Source organism: Jaculus jaculus, chromosome 8, assembly GCF_020740685.1.
Source record: "Jaculus jaculus isolate mJacJac1 chromosome 8, mJacJac1.mat.Y.cur, whole genome shotgun sequence".
In the NCBI taxonomy this organism is placed as follows: domain Eukaryota; kingdom Metazoa; phylum Chordata; class Mammalia; order Rodentia; family Dipodidae; genus Jaculus; species Jaculus jaculus.
Window position 1 is genome coordinate 130,801,226 of NC_059109.1, and position 19,423 is coordinate 130,820,648.

General features: G+C 50.4%; 1 protein-coding gene across 5 annotated transcripts; it reads right to left on the reverse strand.

Annotated features, from left to right (window-relative positions):
• Nucleotides 1–455: 455 nt before the first annotated feature.
• Nucleotides 456–17,919, reverse strand: Sall4 (spalt like transcription factor 4). Of its 5 annotated transcripts, none has more exons than XM_004663857.2 (4): nucleotides 17,793–17,919; nucleotides 7,005–8,015; nucleotides 3,087–3,367; nucleotides 456–875 (listed from the first exon to the last, which is right to left on the reverse strand). In XM_004663857.2, the coding sequence occupies exons 1-4, from the start codon at nucleotides 17,917–17,919 to the stop codon at nucleotides 456–458; spliced, it is 1,839 nt and encodes a 612-aa protein (XP_004663914.1). The 5 variants fall into 5 exon arrangements, with proteins under 5 accessions (XP_004663914.1, XP_004663913.2, XP_045013236.1 ...); XM_004663856.2 differs by having other exon boundaries at nucleotides 5,673–8,015; XM_045157301.1 differs by having other exon boundaries at nucleotides 6,993–8,015; nucleotides 17,784–17,919.
• Between the last annotated feature and the right edge of the window lie 1,504 nt (nucleotides 17,920–19,423).

Sequence of the window (19,423 nt, forward strand, 5' to 3'; positions counted from 1 at the left end):
CGTGGAAGCACACAGCACCCTCCCCAACCCACTAGCCTACGTGTCTGCTTGTCTCCTCTCTTCCATCGTGGTCCAGTAAGTCCCAACTGTTTCACCTACACACAGGTGATAGTCTTTGGAAATAGCCAGTCTTGCTTGTACAAAACTATGCATCCAGTTTGTTACAAATAACAAAGCTACTTTCCAAAACCCGCTTCTTCCCAAAAAAAAAAATTCTCATTTGTTTTGGTATTTTTTTTTTTTTTTACACAATTTTCCTTTTTTTTTTCCATTTTTTTTTTTGCAAAGCAGCAACATGATTGTAGGACTGCCTGGGAAGGCTGTGGTCACAACCGTAAACATCATTTGCATATCAGGAAGAAAACAAGAACAGGAGGAGATGGGTTAAGAAAACCAAGAAACTGAAAGACAGCAGACTCTCGCTCCTGGGGTGGCATCCCTCCTTCCATGTTAGCTCAGCTGACTGCAATTTTGTTTTCTTCCAGGAAGTGAGGGAACTGGTGCTTGGCCACGCTGTCGGGTACCCCCGGCTTCTCCACTTCACCACTCAGGCCGGACTGCGAGCCGTCCATCTTGGACACAGTGGTGTTGGTCACCACGGAGCTGGCGCCCAGGGACACGGGCAGGGTGGGAATGCCACCACTCTGGATCACGGAGATCTCGTTGGTCTTCATCGCCAAGCCACCGTTGAACATGCTGGTGTACTGACTCCACACCGACGGGTCCACGCGCACCGAGGGGGCCACGATTTCCTTAGGAAACACCTCGGGAGCTCTCTTGCCATCTGCACCCAGCAGCGCCATGGTGTTCTCTATAGCCAACTTCCTCCCCCGGCGGGCAGAGTTATTGCTGGTTCCGTGGGTCATGTAGTGGACCTGTGCGAAGGGAACAGAGAGCATCTCATCTAGCAGAATCCAGGGATGGTTGGCAAGCTCAAGTATATTCCCACACAGGTGTGGCTCCACCCACAGTCCAACATACATGTGTTTAGAAATCACCTGGGGCAGAGGGCAGAGAGATGGCTGGGCGGTTAAGGCATTTGCAGGCAAAGCCGAAGGACCCCAGTTCAATTGCCAGGACCCATGTAAACCAGATGCACAAGGTGGCCCATGTGTCTGGAGTTCTTTTTGCAGTGGCTAGAGGCCCTAGCTAGTCTATTCTTTCTCTCAAATAAATAAAGTAAAAAGTAGAAAATCACCTGAGCTGTATACTGAGACCCTGACTCAAAAAAACTAGAAAAGGGCTGGAGAGATGGCTTGGCGGTTAAGCGCTTGCCTGTGAAGCCTAAGGACCCCGGTTCGAGGCTCGGTTCCCCAGGTCCCATGTTAGCCAGATGCACAAGGGGGCGCAAGTGTCTGGAGTTCGTTTGCAGAGGCTGGAAGCCCTGGCGCACCCATTCTCTCTCTCTCCCTCTATCTGTCTTTCTCTCTGTGTCTGTCGCTCTCAAATAAATAAAAAAGTTTAAAAAAAAAAACTAGAAAAGATGACAGGTGTGGTGGCGCATGCCTTTAATCCCAGCAGAGATAGGAGGATGGTTGTGAGTTGGAGGCTTGCCTGGGCTACAATGAGTGAAATCCCACCCCAAAACATATAAATAAGGGGAGGGTTGGCAAGATGGCTCCATGATTGTAAGGTGCTTGCTTGCAAAAGCTGATTTAAAAACCAAAAACAGAGTATTATCTATGAAGACATCCTACCACCTTCTGGCTTTCAAAGGTTTTGTTTTTCAGACAGGGCCTCATGCATCTCAGGCTGGTCGGTAACTTCTCCAGTAACCAAGGATAACCTTGAACTCCTGATACTTCTGCCTTGTTTTAAAAGTTGGGATTAGTCACGTACCACCGTGCCTGATTTAAGGCTAAATTCTGACATTTTTAAAATTTTTACTGTATTATATTTTTTAGAGAGAGAGAGAGACAGAGCAAATATGGGCATGTCAGGGCTTCCAGACCTGCAAATCAACTCCAGATACATGTACCACCTGGTCCATCTGGCTTACATGGGTCCTTGGGAATCGAACTTGGGTCCTTTGGCTTTGTAGGCAAGCACCTTAACCGCTAGGCCATCTCTCCTGCCCAGTTCTGACTTAATCAAATTAAAGAACTAGCACAGCATGATGGCACACACCTTTAATCCCAGAACTCAGGAGACCAATGCTGGAGGATCGTAGTGAGTTTGAGGTCAGCCTGAGACTACATAGTAAATTCCAGGTCAGCCTGGAATAGAGCTAGACCCTACCTTGAGAAACCAATTAAAAAAAAAAAAAAAGTATAGGGCTCAAGAGATGATCAGTAGCAGTTAAGACACTTGCCTATAATAAAGCCTAATAATGACCCTAGTTGGATTACCCAGTACTCACATAAGCCACAAAGTGGCTAGAGGCCCTGGTGTGCCGATATTCTTTCTCTGCTCGCAAATATTAAGCTGGGCATGGTGGCAAATGCCTTTACTCCCAGTACTCGGGAGGCAGAGACAGGAGGACTGCTGTGAGTTAAGGCCATACTGAGACTACAGAATGAATTCCAAGTCAACATGGGCTAGAGTGAGACCCTACCTCAAAAAACCACCGCCACCACCCCCCACAAAAAGGAAAAAAAAATTATAAAGAACTGGACTTAAAAAAAAAAAAAAAAAAAGAACTGGACTTACTGGGTATGGTAGCACATGCCTTTAATCTCAGCACTTGGCTGAGGTAAGAGGATCATCATGAGTTCAAGGCTACCCTGAAACTAAGGAGTGAATTCTATGTCAGCCTGGGACAAAACAAAACAACTGACTCATGTGCCCATTAGAGGCAGGGAAAAATCAGAAGGGTATACTTACTTCCCTAAAGAGTCATACCCCAACTCCCCACCTGGTCTTAAACCAGGTGTGGTGGCACATGCCTTTAATCTCAGCACATGGGAGGTAGGAGGATCGCTGTGAGTTCGAGGCCAGCCTGAGACTACATAGTGAATTCCAGGTCAGCCTGGGCTAGAACTAGACCCTACCTTGAAAAAAACCAAAAACGTAAAAATAATAATAATAAATAGATGCCACTCACCACCCATCCCCCACAGTTCTACTGGCAGCTTGGTGAAACCCACCTTCAGGTTGCCCTTGGTAGTGAACGCTCGGCCGCAGATGTTGCACACGAATGGTTTCTCTCCGGTGTGGGTCCGCTCGTGGATCTGGAGGGCGCTGGCGGAGGAGAAGTTCTTCCCGCAGCGCGTGCAGCAGTGCTGCTTGGCCTGTCGGCGAGGCTGCGTTGCTAACAAAGGTGTCAAGCCTGGGGATGCACTGGAGGGTCCAACAAAGGCTCCGGGGACCTCAACTTTGACGTAGGTGGGCTGGGCTCGGAGAAATGTTGACGGGAGACTGGTGCGACCTAGTGTGCGAGGGGAAAGGAAATCCAACCTTTTATCACCTGACACCCAATTCTCATTTCAAAGCAAAGAGAAACCTACTTCTTAATTAATTTATTTTTTATGAGAAAGAGAACTGACACACCAGGGCCTCAAGCCACTGCAACAGAACTCCAAACACGTGAACCACCTACTATGCACGTGTGGCCTTGCGAGCTTGCGCCATCCTGCGTGCGGGGTTGGCAGGCAAGTGCCAGTTTAATTAATTGCTAAGCCATCTCTCCAGCCCAAGAAGCCTTTTAAAAATATTTTATTTAAGCCAGGCGTAGTGGCACACGCCTTTAATACCAGCACTAGGCAGGCAGACTTAGGAGGATGGCTGTGAGTTCAAGGCCACCCTGAGAGTACATAATCAATTGCCTGGGCTAGAGTATATATATATTTATTTATTTGCAAGCAGAGACCAGAGAATCCAGGCACTGCAAATGGACTCCAGATCTTTTGTGCATCTGGCTCCATGTGGGTACTAAGGAACTGAACTCTGGTCCTCAGGCTCTGAAGGTAAGCACCTTAAACACTGAGCCATCTCGCCAGTGCAAAAAAGAGATCTTTGATAATAGCTCACTACAAGTGGTGGTGGATGACAGAAAAATGTAAAATTCAAAAGAATCAAAAAGTTCAAAGTCAACTTATGCACACACCTTTTAATCCCAGCACTTGGGAGGCAGAGGTAGGAGGATTGCTGTGAGTTCGAGGCCACCCTGTGAGTAAATAGTGAATTCCAGGTCAGCCTCAACTAGAATGAGACCCTACCTGAAAAAAAAAAAAGGTTAGGGTCTCGAAGTTGTAGCTCAGAGAGTGTGCTTGCCTGGTATGCAACAGACTGTCTATACCGCCAAGGCTCATGGCACATTGCAAAAGAGAGGGTGGAAAGAATGTTAAGAGCCAAAGGATAAGGAAGAGGGCTTTGGAACACTTCCTGGCAAGAGCCATGGTCAGTTTCTGCACACCCACACACAATTGGGCCATCAACACTGCATGACAGCACAAAAAAGAGAAATATACAGAGAATGGGCTGGAGAGATGGTTCTGTGGTTAAGGCGCTTGCCTGCATGGCCTAATGCCCTAAGTTCGATTCCTCAGGACTCACAGAGCCAGAAGCATAAAGTGGCGCATGCATCTGAAGTCTGTTTGCGATGGCTGGAGCCCCTGATGCACCCATTCTGTCTCTTCTCTTTCTGCTTGCAAATAAGTAAATGAAAATAAAATGAAGACATCAAAATAGAAGGGGAGTTGGGTATGGTGACCACACATGCCTAATCCCAGTACTAAGGTCTGAGGTAGCAGGAGCAATGTGAGGTCAAGGACATCCTGGAGCTACAAAGTAAATTTCAGGTCAGCCTTGGCTATAGCAAAATCCTACCTTAGGGGAGGGAAATATATTTTTTTTTTCTAAAAGGAATGTGTTTAATCCCTAGCACCACATACACAAAAAAGTTCCCTTTTAACCATACCCAGAGCTGGGTGTGATGGCTCATGCCTTAATCCCAGTACTAAGGAGGCAGGGTTAGGATTGCTGTGAGTTTGAGGCTGTGCTGATACTACATGGTGAATTCCAGGTCAGCCTGCACTAGAGTGAGGACCCTACCTTGAAAAACCAAAAATAAAAAACATACCCAGATGTTACGTTTCTTCTTCAGTTCTGATGCAACGCTTACCCCATTAAAAACATCAGTGGAGCCCGGCATGGTGGCACACGCCTTTAATCCCAGCACTTGAGAGGCAGAGGTAAGAGGATTGCTGTGAGTTTAAGGCCACCCTGAGACTACATAGTGAACTCCAGGTCAGCATGGGCTAGAGTGAAAACCTACCTTGAAAAAAATAATAATAATAACAACAACAACATCAGTGGGCACCCCTCAAGTGATATATGAATTAGAAACAGGCTAGTTTCTCTCCCCTTTGAGTGACCATTTCAGAACAGGACCTCAGTACAAAGACTATTGCTCATTTCAAGCCCACAGCTCCATCCTTCTTCTATTGGGATATACTTAATATTACCCATAGCGCCATGGGGGTCAAAGACAAAAACAGTAACAAACATTATGCTGCCCATACTTAATGAGCCATAACTCATAAGCCTATGATGTGTCAGGATAAGAGATGGTTCCTAACTCTTCCTAACCCACAAGTACAAATAGAGCTAACTACTAATCGAGGAGCTTGCTTCGGATCATACTCCATGTTTCAAGTTCAACCCAGGCTCCTTTTTGATGACCTTGAGCCCAAAAGGGACATGGAGGTAAATCCCAAGCGCTATGCTATCACCTTCCATCTCGGAGCGGAGGCTCTCGGCGCCCTCGGCCTTGCTCCCCTCGGGAGACCTGGACTTGACGCTTTCGGCTTGGCTATTAGCTGGGGACACTGGCTGGAAGGACAAAGTTTCCACGGCCTCCGGGCTTCGGCTCTGATACTCCGGGTCACCCACGAGTGAAGATGAGTCGTTGGTCAGGCCGTCGCTCTCCACAGAGCCATTGTCACGACTGCTCTGCCGCTGGAGGCTCAAGGGCACAGGACCCCCTTTCCCAGCCGCGTCTAGAGAAGCCATGGCAGCAAAACCCAGGGCGGGCGATACCAGGTGGGGGCTGGGAAGCGGCGTGGAGCCCTTCGAGGGGCCACCGGAGGGGTCCTGGGAGCCGGCCTCGTCTACGTCGATGCTCTCGACCGCACCATCGTGGCAGGCGGTGGCAACGGCGGCACTGCCATTCTCACTGATCACCGCGGGGGGCTCGGGACCTGCAAAGTCACAGGGACTCTCGGGCAGGGGCGTGTTGGGGATCTGGCCGCCCATGTGCATCCGAATGTGCTGCTGCAACATGACGGCGTTGGTGAACTTCTTCTGACAGATAGGGCAGGAATGCTGCGTCTTGACGGACGTGTTGGTGCGGTGAACCCCGAGGTGGGTCTTCAGGTTGCCTTTGGTGGAAAATGCTCGGCCACAGATCTTACACTGGAACGGCCTCTCGCCTGTGTGGGTGCGGTAATGCATCTTGAGAGAGCTCTGGCAGCTGAGCACCCGGTGGCAAATAAGACACTCATTGGGGTCACTGGTGGCCTTGTCGATGTTCTCTACCAACTGCTGTAATTTCAGGGTCTCTGACCCTGACTCGGGGGCACTACTTCCCTGGAAGCCCCCAACCCTTGGGGGATTATGGATTGGCCCCACCCCAGGTAGTGGGGATCCCCCCTCACTTTCTGGAGAAGGCCCTGGCTGTAAGTCAATGGGCAAGGGGCTGCCCATGAGGTCCTTGGGGTTAGTCCCCGAAGAGAGATTCTGAGGGAGCCCTATGGAAGGGGTCCCTGGGAGGATGGGTTTGCTGTCTAAGGGAAGACTCAATTCATCTACGGGGACGGGGACAGAGAGTGCATAGGGGGTGCCAGAGCCTGCAGCCACTTTGTCCCGGAACTCGGCAAACAGCTGGGGGTTTGCCTTCACCTGGGGGTGTCGGTGAAAGTGCACCTTGAGGTTGCCCTTGGTGGTAAAGCGGTGACCGCAGACAGAGCACACGAAGGGTCTCTCTCCGGTGTGGGAGCGGAGGTGGATCTGCAGGGAGCTATCGGTCCCAAAAACCTTGCTACAGTACTTACACGTGTGCTTGCTGGGGACAGCCTCGTCTTTGGGTTTGACCTCCACCGTCGAGATGTTCGGGGGCTTCCCTTTCCCCTTCTTGGATGGGTCCAGCGCCACAGCGGAGAAAGGGCTCTGGAAAAGCACCGAGCCTGGGGTCTGAGGTAGCAGGGCGCCGGGCAGGCGAGACATGACACCGGGAAGCACCCGGGACCCGTCTGGCTTCAAGGCGAAGGGGGCCAGCCCTGCGGACAGGGAGCCGGCTGCGGAGGAGATGTTGGCGTGAGGTAGCTTGGCTTGCTTCAAAGCATCAAGGGACAGAGCCGGGCTTCCGGCTTTCTGGCCGAGCAGAGCTACGGCAGCGGACACCTGCTGCGACATGTGGCTGCTTAAGGTCTTCAGGGTGTCGGCGCCCGCCACCCCCGAGTGCAGGGCGTGTGCAGCCCACATATTCACCTGCACTCGGATCTGCTCCGTGAGCTGGATCTGCTGGAGCTGCTGCTGCTGCAGACACAAGATCTGCTCCAGGACCCACGGGATGCTGCTGGCGACGGGCACCGGGGCCGGAGGGGCATCGGCGCTCCGCTGGTTCACCGCCACCTTGGTGCCGCGGAGGGCCTGCAGAGTGACGTTAGTGTTGGCCACCTTGCCTTTGGGTAAATAGCTTATGTCCTGGGGCGTGGGTGGCAGGCTAGCCTCTGACTTCAAGTACAGGACGGACTCGGGGCCTGGCTTCTCCTTGGCGTCCCCTGAGCTGCCACCACCCTCTTTGTGACTGTCTTTACTGCTTGGGCTGGGCGGCTGGTGGCTCAGTACAGCTCTGGAGAAGTCATCTGAAGGCACTGGCCCCTCACTGTCGTTCATGATGAGGACAGGCGGATTTTTAGTGCAATTTCTCTTGTGCTCCACGAACTCGGAGAGGCTGAAGAACTCGGCACAGCACTTCTCACAGATGTGAGTCTCCTCTCGCCGGGGCCGCTTTCCTGGTGCTCTGTCCCCTGCGGTGGCATCCTCGCCACTGCCTGGGGGGTTCATTGAAGTACCTGGAATAGGAGAGAATGGTCAGAATTCTGCCCCATAAAAGGATGTGTGTGTATGTGTGTGTGTGTGTGGAAGGGGGGTGATCACTTGGGAAGACTGGCAGCCTCTTGTCGTAGACAGGTCTCCAAGTCTCAACTTACACTGAGGGGAAATAATGCCCCCCCAAAAAAGATATAGCCAGGTAATACCCCTACACACACACACACACACACACACACCTGAGCATGTGACCCTCTCTGGATAGGGTCTTTTCTTTAGTTTTTTTTCTTTTTTTCCCCTCTTCAGACAAGGTCTTGCATAGTCCAGGATAGCCTACAACTCACTACGTAGCTGAGACTGACCCAAATCCTCCTGTCTCCTCCTCCCAAGTACTGGGGCTATCCCACAAATGCATGTGGTTCTGGTCCACCAAACTTCTAGCTAACACACTGAAAGTACGCAAAAAGAAAATGAGCACTTTTTGGCCACTTTTTCCTTCTTTAGGTACAAGGATCCAACCAAGGCCTCACACATGCTGAGCAAGCACTCGGCCCCCTAAGCTGGGTTCCAGCAAAATCATGGGGTTTTTCTAAGTTTAGTTTTGTGACAGGGTCTCATCACACGCTAGCAGCCCAGGCTGACCTCAAACTCGCATGGCCTAATAAACTCTCAATGTTTATTAACTTCACACAGAGCAATAGGATGAATGTTTATAAGGTGTGTACCCAGAGAATAGACTAAAGGAACACACAGCAGCACTGAGCAGGTCTGGCCTGACAAGGTAACAGACTTCAAACGTCTATCAAATGCAAATTAGCTGGCACATTAGAGGCAGAGGTAGGAGGATCGCTGTGAGTTCGAGACCAGCCTGAGACTACATAGTGAATTTCAGCTCAGCCTGAGCTAGAGTGAGATCCTACCTCAAAAAAAAAAGGGGGGAGGGCTGGAGAGATGGCTTAGTGGTTAAGCGCTTGCCTGTGAAGCCTAAGGACCCTGGTTCGAGGCTCGGTTCCCCAGGTCCCACGTTAGCCAGATGCACAAGGGGGCGCATGCATCTGGAGTTCGTTTGCAGAGGCTGGAAGCCCTGGCGCGCCCATTCTCTCTCTCTCTCCCTCTATCTGTCCTTCTCTCTGTGTCTGTCGCTCTCAAATAAATAAATTAATTAAAAAAAAAAGTTGGACGTGGTAGCTTTGCCTTTAATCCCAGCACTAGGGAAAGAGAGGTAGGAGGATCACCATGGAGGCCACCCTGAGACTACAGAGTGGATTCCAGATCAGGCTGAACTAGAGTGAGATCCTACATTGAAAAAACAACAAAAAACAAAACACCACCAAAAACAAAATGTCAGGATGTGGCTTAGCATAGTCACTTCTAGAACAGTCCTAATCCAACACTACATTGCTCTGATTCAATTCTACAAGACTCAAGTTAAAAAGGAAAACAGCCGGGGAGATGGCTCAGCAGTTAAAGGCACTTGTTTGCAAAGCTTGCCAGCTTTGGTTTGATTCCCCAGACCCACGTAAAGCCAGATGTACAAAGTGACTGGAGTCTGCAGTGGCAAGAGGCCCCAGGATGCCCATTCTCTCTCTCCCACCCTGCAAATAAAAAAAAAAAAAAAAAAAAGGGAATCCAAACCTGGGCGTAGTGACGCACGCCTTTAATCCCAGCATTCGGGAGGCAGAGGTAGGAGGATCACCATGTGAGCCTCTACAGTGAGTTCCAGGTCAGCCTGGGCTAGAGTGAGACCCTACCTCGAAAAACCAAAACAAAAAAAGGAAATCCACAATTCCCAGATAGATGCCATCTCTATGAACAATGTCCCAGGCTTAAACAGGGTGCATGTGGAGGTGTTCTGCCTAACCTTCCTGGGGAAGCAAGTTGGGCTTTGACGTGTCAAGAACTTTCCAAGTTTCTCTTGGGGGAAAGGCACATTACAAGTAGCCATAAGGAATGCACACAGGCTCTCCAGGGAGCTCCCTCCCTGTCAAAGCAGATTTTCAGTGCATTCTCTTTTGACTTGGCAATTCCTGTGTCTGGGATTTACTTCCTATTTTACAAAGGTATTTCTTCCTTCTCTCTATCTACCACAAACTCACTCCCATCTCAGGCTCCCAGAGTGCTGGCATGGAAGGCGTACATCCATGACCACACAGCATTTCTCCTAACCAACACCACAGGTGGGTTGCCCTGGAGCATCAATAAAATCTCTAGTTTTATCTACAAAAATAAAGTCAATGAGCTGGAGAGACAGATCAGTGGTTAAAGGCGCTTGCTTGCAAAGCCTAACAGCCCAGGTTCAATTCCCCAGAACCCACATTAAGTCAGATGCATAAAGGGGTGCATGCGCATGGAGCTTGTTTGCAGACAGTAAGCTCTGTCATTTTTTTGGTTTGTTTTTCAAGATAGGGTCTCATTCTAGTCCAGGCAGAACTGGAATTCATTATTTAATCTCAGGCTGGCCTCAAACTCACAGCAATCCTCCTACCTTAGCCTCCCAAGTGTTGGAATTAAAGGTGTGCCCCACCACATTTGGTTTGGTGCTTACTCTCATAAATAAATATTTTTTAAAATAAGTAGGAGGGCTTGTAGATAAAGACATAAACAAGTGCATGGGAACTTTGAAGCTGAACGTGGCAGTGCACACACCTTTAATCCCAGCATTCAGGAGACTGAGGTAGAATTGTTACGAGCCTGAGGCCAGTCTGAGACTACGGAGTGAGCTTTAATCCCACTACTTCTATTCTAGGGTGAGGTTAGAGGACCCAGGAAAGCTGGAGGCCAGCATGGGATGTAGAGTGAGACCCTGTCTTTAAAAAAAAAAAAAGAGCCGGGCGTGGTGGCGCACGCCTTTAATCCCAGCACTTGGGAGGCAGAGGTAGGAGGATCGCTGTGAGTTCAAGGCCACCCTGAGACTCCATAGTGAATTCCAGGTCAGCCTGGGCTGGAGTGAGACCCTACCTCGAAAAACCAAAAAAAAAAAAAAAAAAAAAAGGAAGGAAGGAAGGAAGGAAGGAAGGAAAACAATAGTGTTGGATCTCAACACCCAGGAGGCTGAGGTAGGAAGATCACTGTTAGGTTCAAGGCCAGCCTGAGAATACATAGTGAATTCCAGGTCAGCCTGGGCTAAGCAAAACCCGACCTACAAAAAAAAAGAATAATAATTTGGAAAAAAAAAACAGAGGGCTGGAGAGTTGACTTAGTCATTAAAGCACTTGCCGACAAAGCCAAAGGACCAGGTTCGATTCCCCAGGACCCACCTAAAGCCAGATGCATCTGGAGTTTGCAGTGGCTTGAGGCCCTGTTGTGCCTGCCTCGCTGGGCCAGGGGGCGAACACCTTTAATCCCAGCACTCAGGCTGAGGTAGAAGAAGCACTGCTGAATTTAAGGCCAGCCTGGGCTAGAGCAAGACCCCTACCTCGAAAAACCAAAGGAGAGTTGGCTCAGCAATTAAAGGCGGTTCCTTGCAAAGCCTGCCAGCCAGGACTGACTGGTTCCCCAGTACTCACATAAAGCCAGATGCACAAAGTGGGCACAACTGGAGGTCTTGTACACATAAACAAACAAATGAAACCCAGGCTGACCTGGCACTCACTCTGTAGTCCCAGGCTGGTCTCAACTGAGTGCTGGGATTAAACGTGTGCACCACTGTGCCCAACCCCAATTTTTTTTTTTGTCTCCAGGCAAAAAGATTTTTCATCCCTTTAAGTGCCACATCCTCTCAATGACTATGTTCTAAAGCAGTCTTTCCATTTCCTTGTTATCTTTTGTGCTGGCCTTACACATGTTATGCATGAGCCCTACCAATGAACACCTCCCCAGCTTAAAACATGTATTTTGTTTTGTTTTTCCAAGGCAGGGTCTCACTCTAGCCTGGGCTGATCTGGAACTCATTCTCTAGTCCCAGAATGGCCTGGACCTCACAGTGATCCTGCCTCCGCTGGGAATAAGGGTGTGCCCCGCTGCACCTGGCTTTTATGTTTTTGTTTTGGGGGGTGTTGGTATTTTTAAAATACTTATTTGCAAGCAGAGTTAAAAGGCAGTGTATGTGTGAGAATAAACAAACCAGAACCTTCTGCCACTGCACACTTGACTCCGCATGCACGGCACCTTGAGTGCTGGGGAACTGACCCAGGCGGACAGGCTTTACGAGCAAGCACCTTAACCTGCTGGTCTAGATCTCCAGCCCTAAAGTATGTTTTTATTTAATTCAGGGTGCCTTTCTGTAGCCCAGGCTGGCCCCACACTCAAGGCAATCTTCCTGCCTCAGCTTCACCAGGGCTGGGATTATGAACACCTACCACTGTGATTACCTTTAAAGCAGGCAACTCTTGACCAGGGAATCCTTGAAAATGTTTTTTTTTTTTTAAGTTAGCCAGGCGTGGTGGCACACGCCTTTAATCCCAGCACTTGGGAGGCAGAGGTTAGGAGGATCGCCGTGAGTTAGAGGCCACCCTGAGCCTACATAGTGAATTCCAGGTCAGCCTGAACTACAGTAAAACCCTACCTTGAAAAACCAAAAAAAAAAAAAAAAAAAAAAGTCTCTTCATTTTCACTAACTGAACTAAAAATTAACATCTCCTTCCACCAGGGAACATACCACATTGGTATTAGCAGGAACCATGAATATTTTCACAGGACACTACGTATAGCTCTTGTACTTTCTTGAAGACTTGGTGGTGAACTGATAGGACTCAGGGACGTGTTACTGTTTTATTAAGGGGGTAGAGATGCAAGTTACTATATACCGATCAGTTTACAGACACTAAAATCCATGAATACTCCACGGGGGTGGGATCTGTGTAACTAACCAGTACAGTGCAACCTCCTCTGCATTCCCCACCTCCAAGCCCGTCACACTGGAGACTGACTCCAGGGTTTCAGACAAGGAGCCAAATCCTCTACCACCCAACAGTATCTACAATCTCTAAGTGACTCAACACGCTGACGCAATGTAAATACTGGGTAAACATGCAGTTACACCGTACTGCTACGGGAGCCCAGGCAAGGAATAAAGGAACAAATTTACAGGATAAGTGGGGTTTTTTTGTTATTTTTAATAACATTAGTTTTTCTTGCAAGGTAGGGTCTCACTCTAGTCTAAAGCCAACCTCGAACTCAAGGCGATCCTCCCACCTCTGCCTCCTGAGTGCTGGGATTAAAGGCGTGCGCCACCACAGCAGCCCTCTGTAGTCTATTTTCACCATTCTGCTGAGAAGGGATCTATGGCACAAAAAAGGTTAAGCTCTTCTGCTCTGGAAGGATCCACCGGTTGGGAGTGATTTACAGCCCAAATGCCAGCTGCCTTCACTGTATACACAAGCCGCGAAGCGGCCTTTCCCCAGCACCACACATCTCCGCTAGAGGCTCAAACAGCCCAAGCTGTTTGCTTGGTCAGTTAAAAAAAAAAAAAGTCCTGCATCCACACCACCATAGGCAAATACCAAAGCCCTATTTGCCCAGGAGTAAGACGACTTAGGAACAATTGCTGGGCTATGCTTAAGTGAACCCAAGGGGAGGGGGGAAGCAAAGTTCACAGGATTACACAGCAAGGAGTTCTTCCACCCCTCCACCCCGCCCCCACCCCGAATTTTAGGAATGTTATCTCTAGGCATCTAGTTATCCAATAAGTTGGAAGAATGCCGTAAACCCAGCAGGGGTCTTAGATTCAATCACTCCAAATGGATGGAAAATACTCTTGCTATTGTATAGGAAGAAAGTTAATCTTCCAGAGGCAATACTGTTTAAAAAAAAAATAAATCTGTGTATCTTGATAAAAGCATGATTCCAGCTTATCTTTTCTCAGGACTATATTAAAAGAATGGCAATGAACAGGTTATCTAAAGCTGAGGATCTTCAACCCTGCCCTGCCCCCAGGATAAGAGCTTACCAAAAACAAAAAGGAATTATGTCCCTGAAGAGCGTGCCTTTTGCTATTTTAATAATGCTTAAAAGGTGAGTGTTCAAATCAACCTGGTAGTCTGTTAGACTCCAAATTAAGTTTCTAGATGATCTCTAGACTCAACTGGGGCCATATTTCAGATAAACTTACAAGCCCCTCATATGGGAAGGACTTTTGGTTCCCTCCTGTAAAGCCCCCAGAACAAGGCAGATAGGGTGGGGGACAGTGTATGGATTCCAAGGGTTTTTTAATGTTTAGGTGTTTTAGAAGTACAAATTAGAAAGATAATTCCTTGAACTCTCTTGCCTTCCTTTTGTGAGACAGGGTCTCATTCTATCCCAGGTTGGCTCAGAACTTGTGGCAAACCTACCACCGCCTCCCTAGTGCTGGGATTGTGAGCCACCACACCTGGCCTATCTCTTGAGGGCAATGCAACAGAGAAATGCACCCAACAAACACTACTTCCTACTGACTCCCCCAGGTCTCTCCCAACATGCCTCTTAACTCCAGCACTCTCAAGGGAAAGACAGCAAATTCCAGGCCAGCCTGAACTATAATAGAGACCTCTGTAAAAAAAAAAAAAAAAAAAAAAGTGTGTGGGGGGGGGGTCCTTGCTAAAGGGTGGAGAGGTGGTTGAGATCACCAAACCCAACTGGCTTCAAGCTCTAACCATGGCTGCCACATCTCCCAAACAAGAAGCAAGTCCCATTCCACCATCAACCTCTACTAAGACCTTTGGATTCACTGCTAGGCTGGACAAGGAACCCGGGGCCTCCATTCCCTGTCCCCCAGGGGCTGCAATTTACTCTCACTTTGGATGTGAGAACTGAAGGTTCCAGGCCTGCAGTCTGGCACAGAGCAGGCGATTGTTTCTACAGAAGTTATTTCTAAGAGCAGTAGTAAAAACATTTTGTCATTCGGAACAGAATTAATTACCGATCACATTCCAGATCTACAATATGTTGAAATCACGTAGTTGAGGTGCAGAAAAGAAAGCTGGGAGGCAGAGGGGAAAAAAATCAAGCTGCAAAGTTACACAACAGAATACTCCGACAAGGCAGATCCTTGCTCTCACCAACTTCCCTCCTCAGGTGCCCACTGGACACTTCACATTTAAAAGGAGGCGTCCCCAACCATCCTGTTACCTCCTTTTCAAGATGGTGCCCCAGCCCCCTACCTAGGAGGAAGTTTGCTAACCGCCAATGTATCATCTAGTGGCACATGCAGGCCAAGCTCTTTCTTTGGCTGAGGGAATGCATTTTACATGCAATTTAGCTTTAATGAATAAAGGGGGGCAGTGGGCAAATGGCGCCCCCCCTCCCCTTCCTTTACGGGAACTCAGGCAAGTTGGCCAGAGGAGATGCAAACTAATGCCACAGCAGGCACGTCAATTGAGGCTAGAAACTGGAGCTAAATTACTAGAAACTTGGGAATCTTAATCGCTGTAGGTTGTAATCCAGTTTAGCACAAAGGGCATTTGAAACCCTTTTGAGAAAATGCTAATTTTCCTTTAAGTACTGTTAGTCCCCCACCCCGACCACCTGCAGATTTTTTGATCTGCTAATTATGACCCGGATTTCATTTTCTTCGCTCAAAAGCTGCGTTTTCAAATGGAGTGGGATCCAATCTTAACTTTGAAGACTTATACCTATCATAGATAGGCTGAGGCTAAAACCCGGAATACAGCCCTTGAAAAGTTCTTTTTACAACGCTGCTAGGGAGGAGAAACGACCTTCGCTCCCAAGTCAGCTCTCCAACCCGGGGGCTCAATGATTCTAGTCGAGAAAAATTCTTTTCTAAGGATTCCAAAAACCTGGCAAGGGTGCGGGTCCCGGCCCGGCGCATCCCCTCTGCACGCGAGCCGGGCCGCCCCACTCACCAGGTGTGAGCCCGCATCTGCGCGGGGACCCGCCTCCAGGGGGCGCCCGCGCGCAGCCCGGCCGAGCTGCTGGGCGCCGACCCTTCCCAAATCCTGGAGGGAGCGCCCAGCCCGGGCCCCGCGCCCAGCCCAGGTTATCTCCAACTCCAGCCAGCGTCCATTTCCGAGGCCCCATCCTAACCAGCCTTCCCCTTCCTTCCCCAGGTGCCAGCTACCACCCCAAAGTTCCACTAGTGCGCGCCCACCCAAAATGATGGGGGATGGGGAGGTCAGCGCAGGCCCAGGGGAGGGGTCAGGGACAGGAGCTCGCCCCTCCTCTCGGGAGGAAGCAAGCAGGCGGAGGGTTAACCCTTCTGTTCCAGGTGGATCCGTCGATCGGACCACTCCACGATCTATTCCCCCCCCCCCCGCCACACACACACATCAACATTCAGCCAAGGCACAAAGAGTGCATCCAGGCAGCTGGGACGTCTCATGTGTGGGGAGGACCTCAGCCACAAAACGCACAGCTGCCCCCTGCCTCGGGCAAGACAGTAGCTTTCATTTGCCCTGGAGGGGGAAATAATGGAGATAAGGGTCGTTGAAGTATGATACATTTGGGGAGGTACACTCCCCTCTTCTGTAAAATGGTGAAAAAAGTATTGGAATTAAGTAGCCACAGACTGCATGGGAAAGCCGAGGCAACCGGAGTGGCCAGGCACAGGCCATCCAATGCTGGGAATTAGAAAGCAGGCGGGGAGGACGGAGGAGGGACGGTGGAGGATGCAGGAGGCGAGAACGTGTCCCCTCCCCCCGCGCGTGCGTTCCAAATTTATCAGGCGACAATTTGGCGGGCCGGGAGGAGATAGTGGGAAATCGCCTTACATCTAAACCTCAAGAAAAAGGGGAGTTTGCACACACACACACACCCCTCCCTGGCTACCAGCCTCACCGCTCCAAAGTCCCGAACTCCCCTCGGCCCGGGGAGGCGCGCGGAAGCGTGGGCCGGGTCAGCCCCGGGAGCTCGCCCTGCCCGCGACCGCCCAGCCCCGGCCCGACCTCTCCCCTTTCACCTCCCGGGCGCGCATTGCCAAAGCCGCGCTCCCCAGAAAAAGCATGCAAGAAAAAAAAAAGGAAGAAAAAGAAAAGCAAGACAAGGCGATTGCATTTCGGAGGGGTGGTGTTGCGCCTTACTATCCGGGACCCCGGGAGCTGGCACCACCCCCCTCTCGGGCTGGCCGCAGTTATTTTTAGGAAGTCGGAAATCAAAGATGGCTGGAGGTCAGGCCCCGAAAGGTTAGGGCGAAGATCGGCAGGCGAGGTAGCCCGAGGGGCTGGGGGGGCGGAGGAGCGGGGGAGAAGGAAGGAGCAATGCAAAAAGAGAAGGGAAAAAAGGGGGGGAAATGGAGAAGAGTGCCCTTCACCAGCTCTTTGGGTGCTCCTAGCCCGCGCCACCGCGCGGGTGGCCGGCACCCCAGCCCTGGGGGTGGGGAGAGGTCGCGTCCCCTCCCCCCACTTGGCCTGGGAGGGGCGCGTGCAACAGATCTCCCTCCTGGGGGGGGCTCTTACAGGGGTGCGTCCCTCCTCCAGCCCTCTAGAAAAAAAAAAGCCCAAGGGGTGGTGGAGAGGGTCAGAAGCCTTGGGGGTCTCTTTTCTTTTTAAAAGAGGCGCCAGAGGGTGTGGGGGGGGGGGAGCCCAAGTTACCAGGGGAGTGGGGAAGGGGGAAGGATTTGGCTATGGAGGGGAGTGGAATCAATTAAGGGACTGAGGACGAGAAGATTGAAGGAGGGGGATCGCAGGGCTAGAGGGGGGGGGGTCAACTTTACAATAAGAGGGGGGCGCTGGGGTGAAACTTCCACGGGGCATGGGGGGGAGGAGGAGGAGGGAGGCTGCCTCTGGTCCCCGGAACGGAGTCCCGGACCTCGGCTCCGCGCCGCGAGCACCCCTTTTTTCCCCCAAACCCTCGAGGGACGCGCGGCCGTCCAGGAAGCTCTGTGCGTCCCGCGCCCCGGCCCCGGCTCCGGCTCCGTCCGCCGCACTCACCCGGCTCCCCCGGCGCCGGCGCCGCGTCTGCGAAGCCCGGGCTCGGCTGCTGCAGCTGCGGCGGCCTCTCGCCCTGGTCCTCCTCGGAGTTGATGTGCTGCGGTTTCGCCTGCTTGCGCCTCGACATGGTGCGAGCATCGGGGCGCCGGGACAGCCGCGCTGATCCGCCCCTGTCCGCCGCCACAAATTCCTGGAGTTTGGAAATTTACCCCCCTCCGGCCCGAACGCGCATGTCCCCAGTAATTATTATTATCAATAATGCATTGCGATTTATCATGAGCCCTGACAGCTGATTGGCCTGGGTCCAAGACCTCAGAGATCATTTAAATAAGCTCTCATTGATCAGGGAGGGGCGAGGCATGCTGGGCTTTGTAGTCCGGCTCGGCATGTGACAAAGGCGTGTGCATCGCACCGGGGCAGCGGAGCTAATTAGCATCCCGGCGCAGATTGGCTGCGGCGGGCACGGAACCCGAGGGGCACCATCCTCGCCTCCGCGGTCCCAGTCCTGCCGCTGCACCGGGAAAAGCGGGCGCTTCACGGGGAGCCTTTGCTGAAAAAGACCTAAGGGAGGTTCTTCCAAGTTGGGGCACTGGTGGTGTTCCGGTAGCGCGCTCCAGAAATTACTCTAATAATCCTGAGGTTGATGCCCTCCAGCTGAGGAAGGTCTTGCTTCTCAAACCCGTGCAATACTTTGGTTCAATTTTTTACATCTTTAAAATAAACCATACCTGACAGGAGACCCGGGATCTCTTTCCTCCATCTGATTTTTTTAAATATTATTATTACTGTGTTGTTGAAATGTGAGTTTTCGGACTTCATCACAACTCTTAAAGTTGGAGCTCGAATTTACCAAGTTTTACATTTTGAAATGCTGAATGATGGCACCCAGGATTCCTAATCACACGGATGAGGGTTCATTACAATGTCGACTTTGATTTTTTTTTTTAATTTTTTTGAATGCTTTTAAAGCACTCGGCTACTAAGTATAGAAAAGGCAGATTAAACAAATGTGGCAGAGATAATATTAAAACAGCAAGGAATTGCATTTTGCCCCCATGAGCCATGAGTGTCTGATAGCATCATATTTTATTACTGACAACGCTCTCCTGTCCACAGTGGGCCTTGAGAAAGTGACTAGGTGCTCCCTGGCATGACTGGGACATTTTGCAATCCAGGATTTACGAACAAAAATAGGAATACAGTTCAAGTGATTGTTATCATCCTGACATGGGGATGCCTGGAATTTCCCAAAGGGGTGTGTGTACATATATACATTTACACCGTAAATCTACATAAATTTAATTTGGGTAACCGCCTCCGCACAGTGTAAATCCTCTAAACGTTGAATGAGTGGGGAAATGCCTTTCTGTTTCCAAGATTACTCCGAGCTGGGCGTGGTGGCACAAGCCTTTAATCCCAGCACTCAGGAGGCAGAGGTAGGAGGATCTCTATGAGCCTTGAGTTGGAGGCCACAATTCCAGGTCAGCCTGGACTAGAGTGAAACCCTACCTCAAAAAAAAAAAAAAACAACTAAGCCTGCAAAAAATTCTAGCTGTGCTTAAAAGGAGCCTGTGTGCTCCTCTCAGGGTGGCCATTTTGTATGAATGGTTGACCCCCGCATTCTGGCTGAT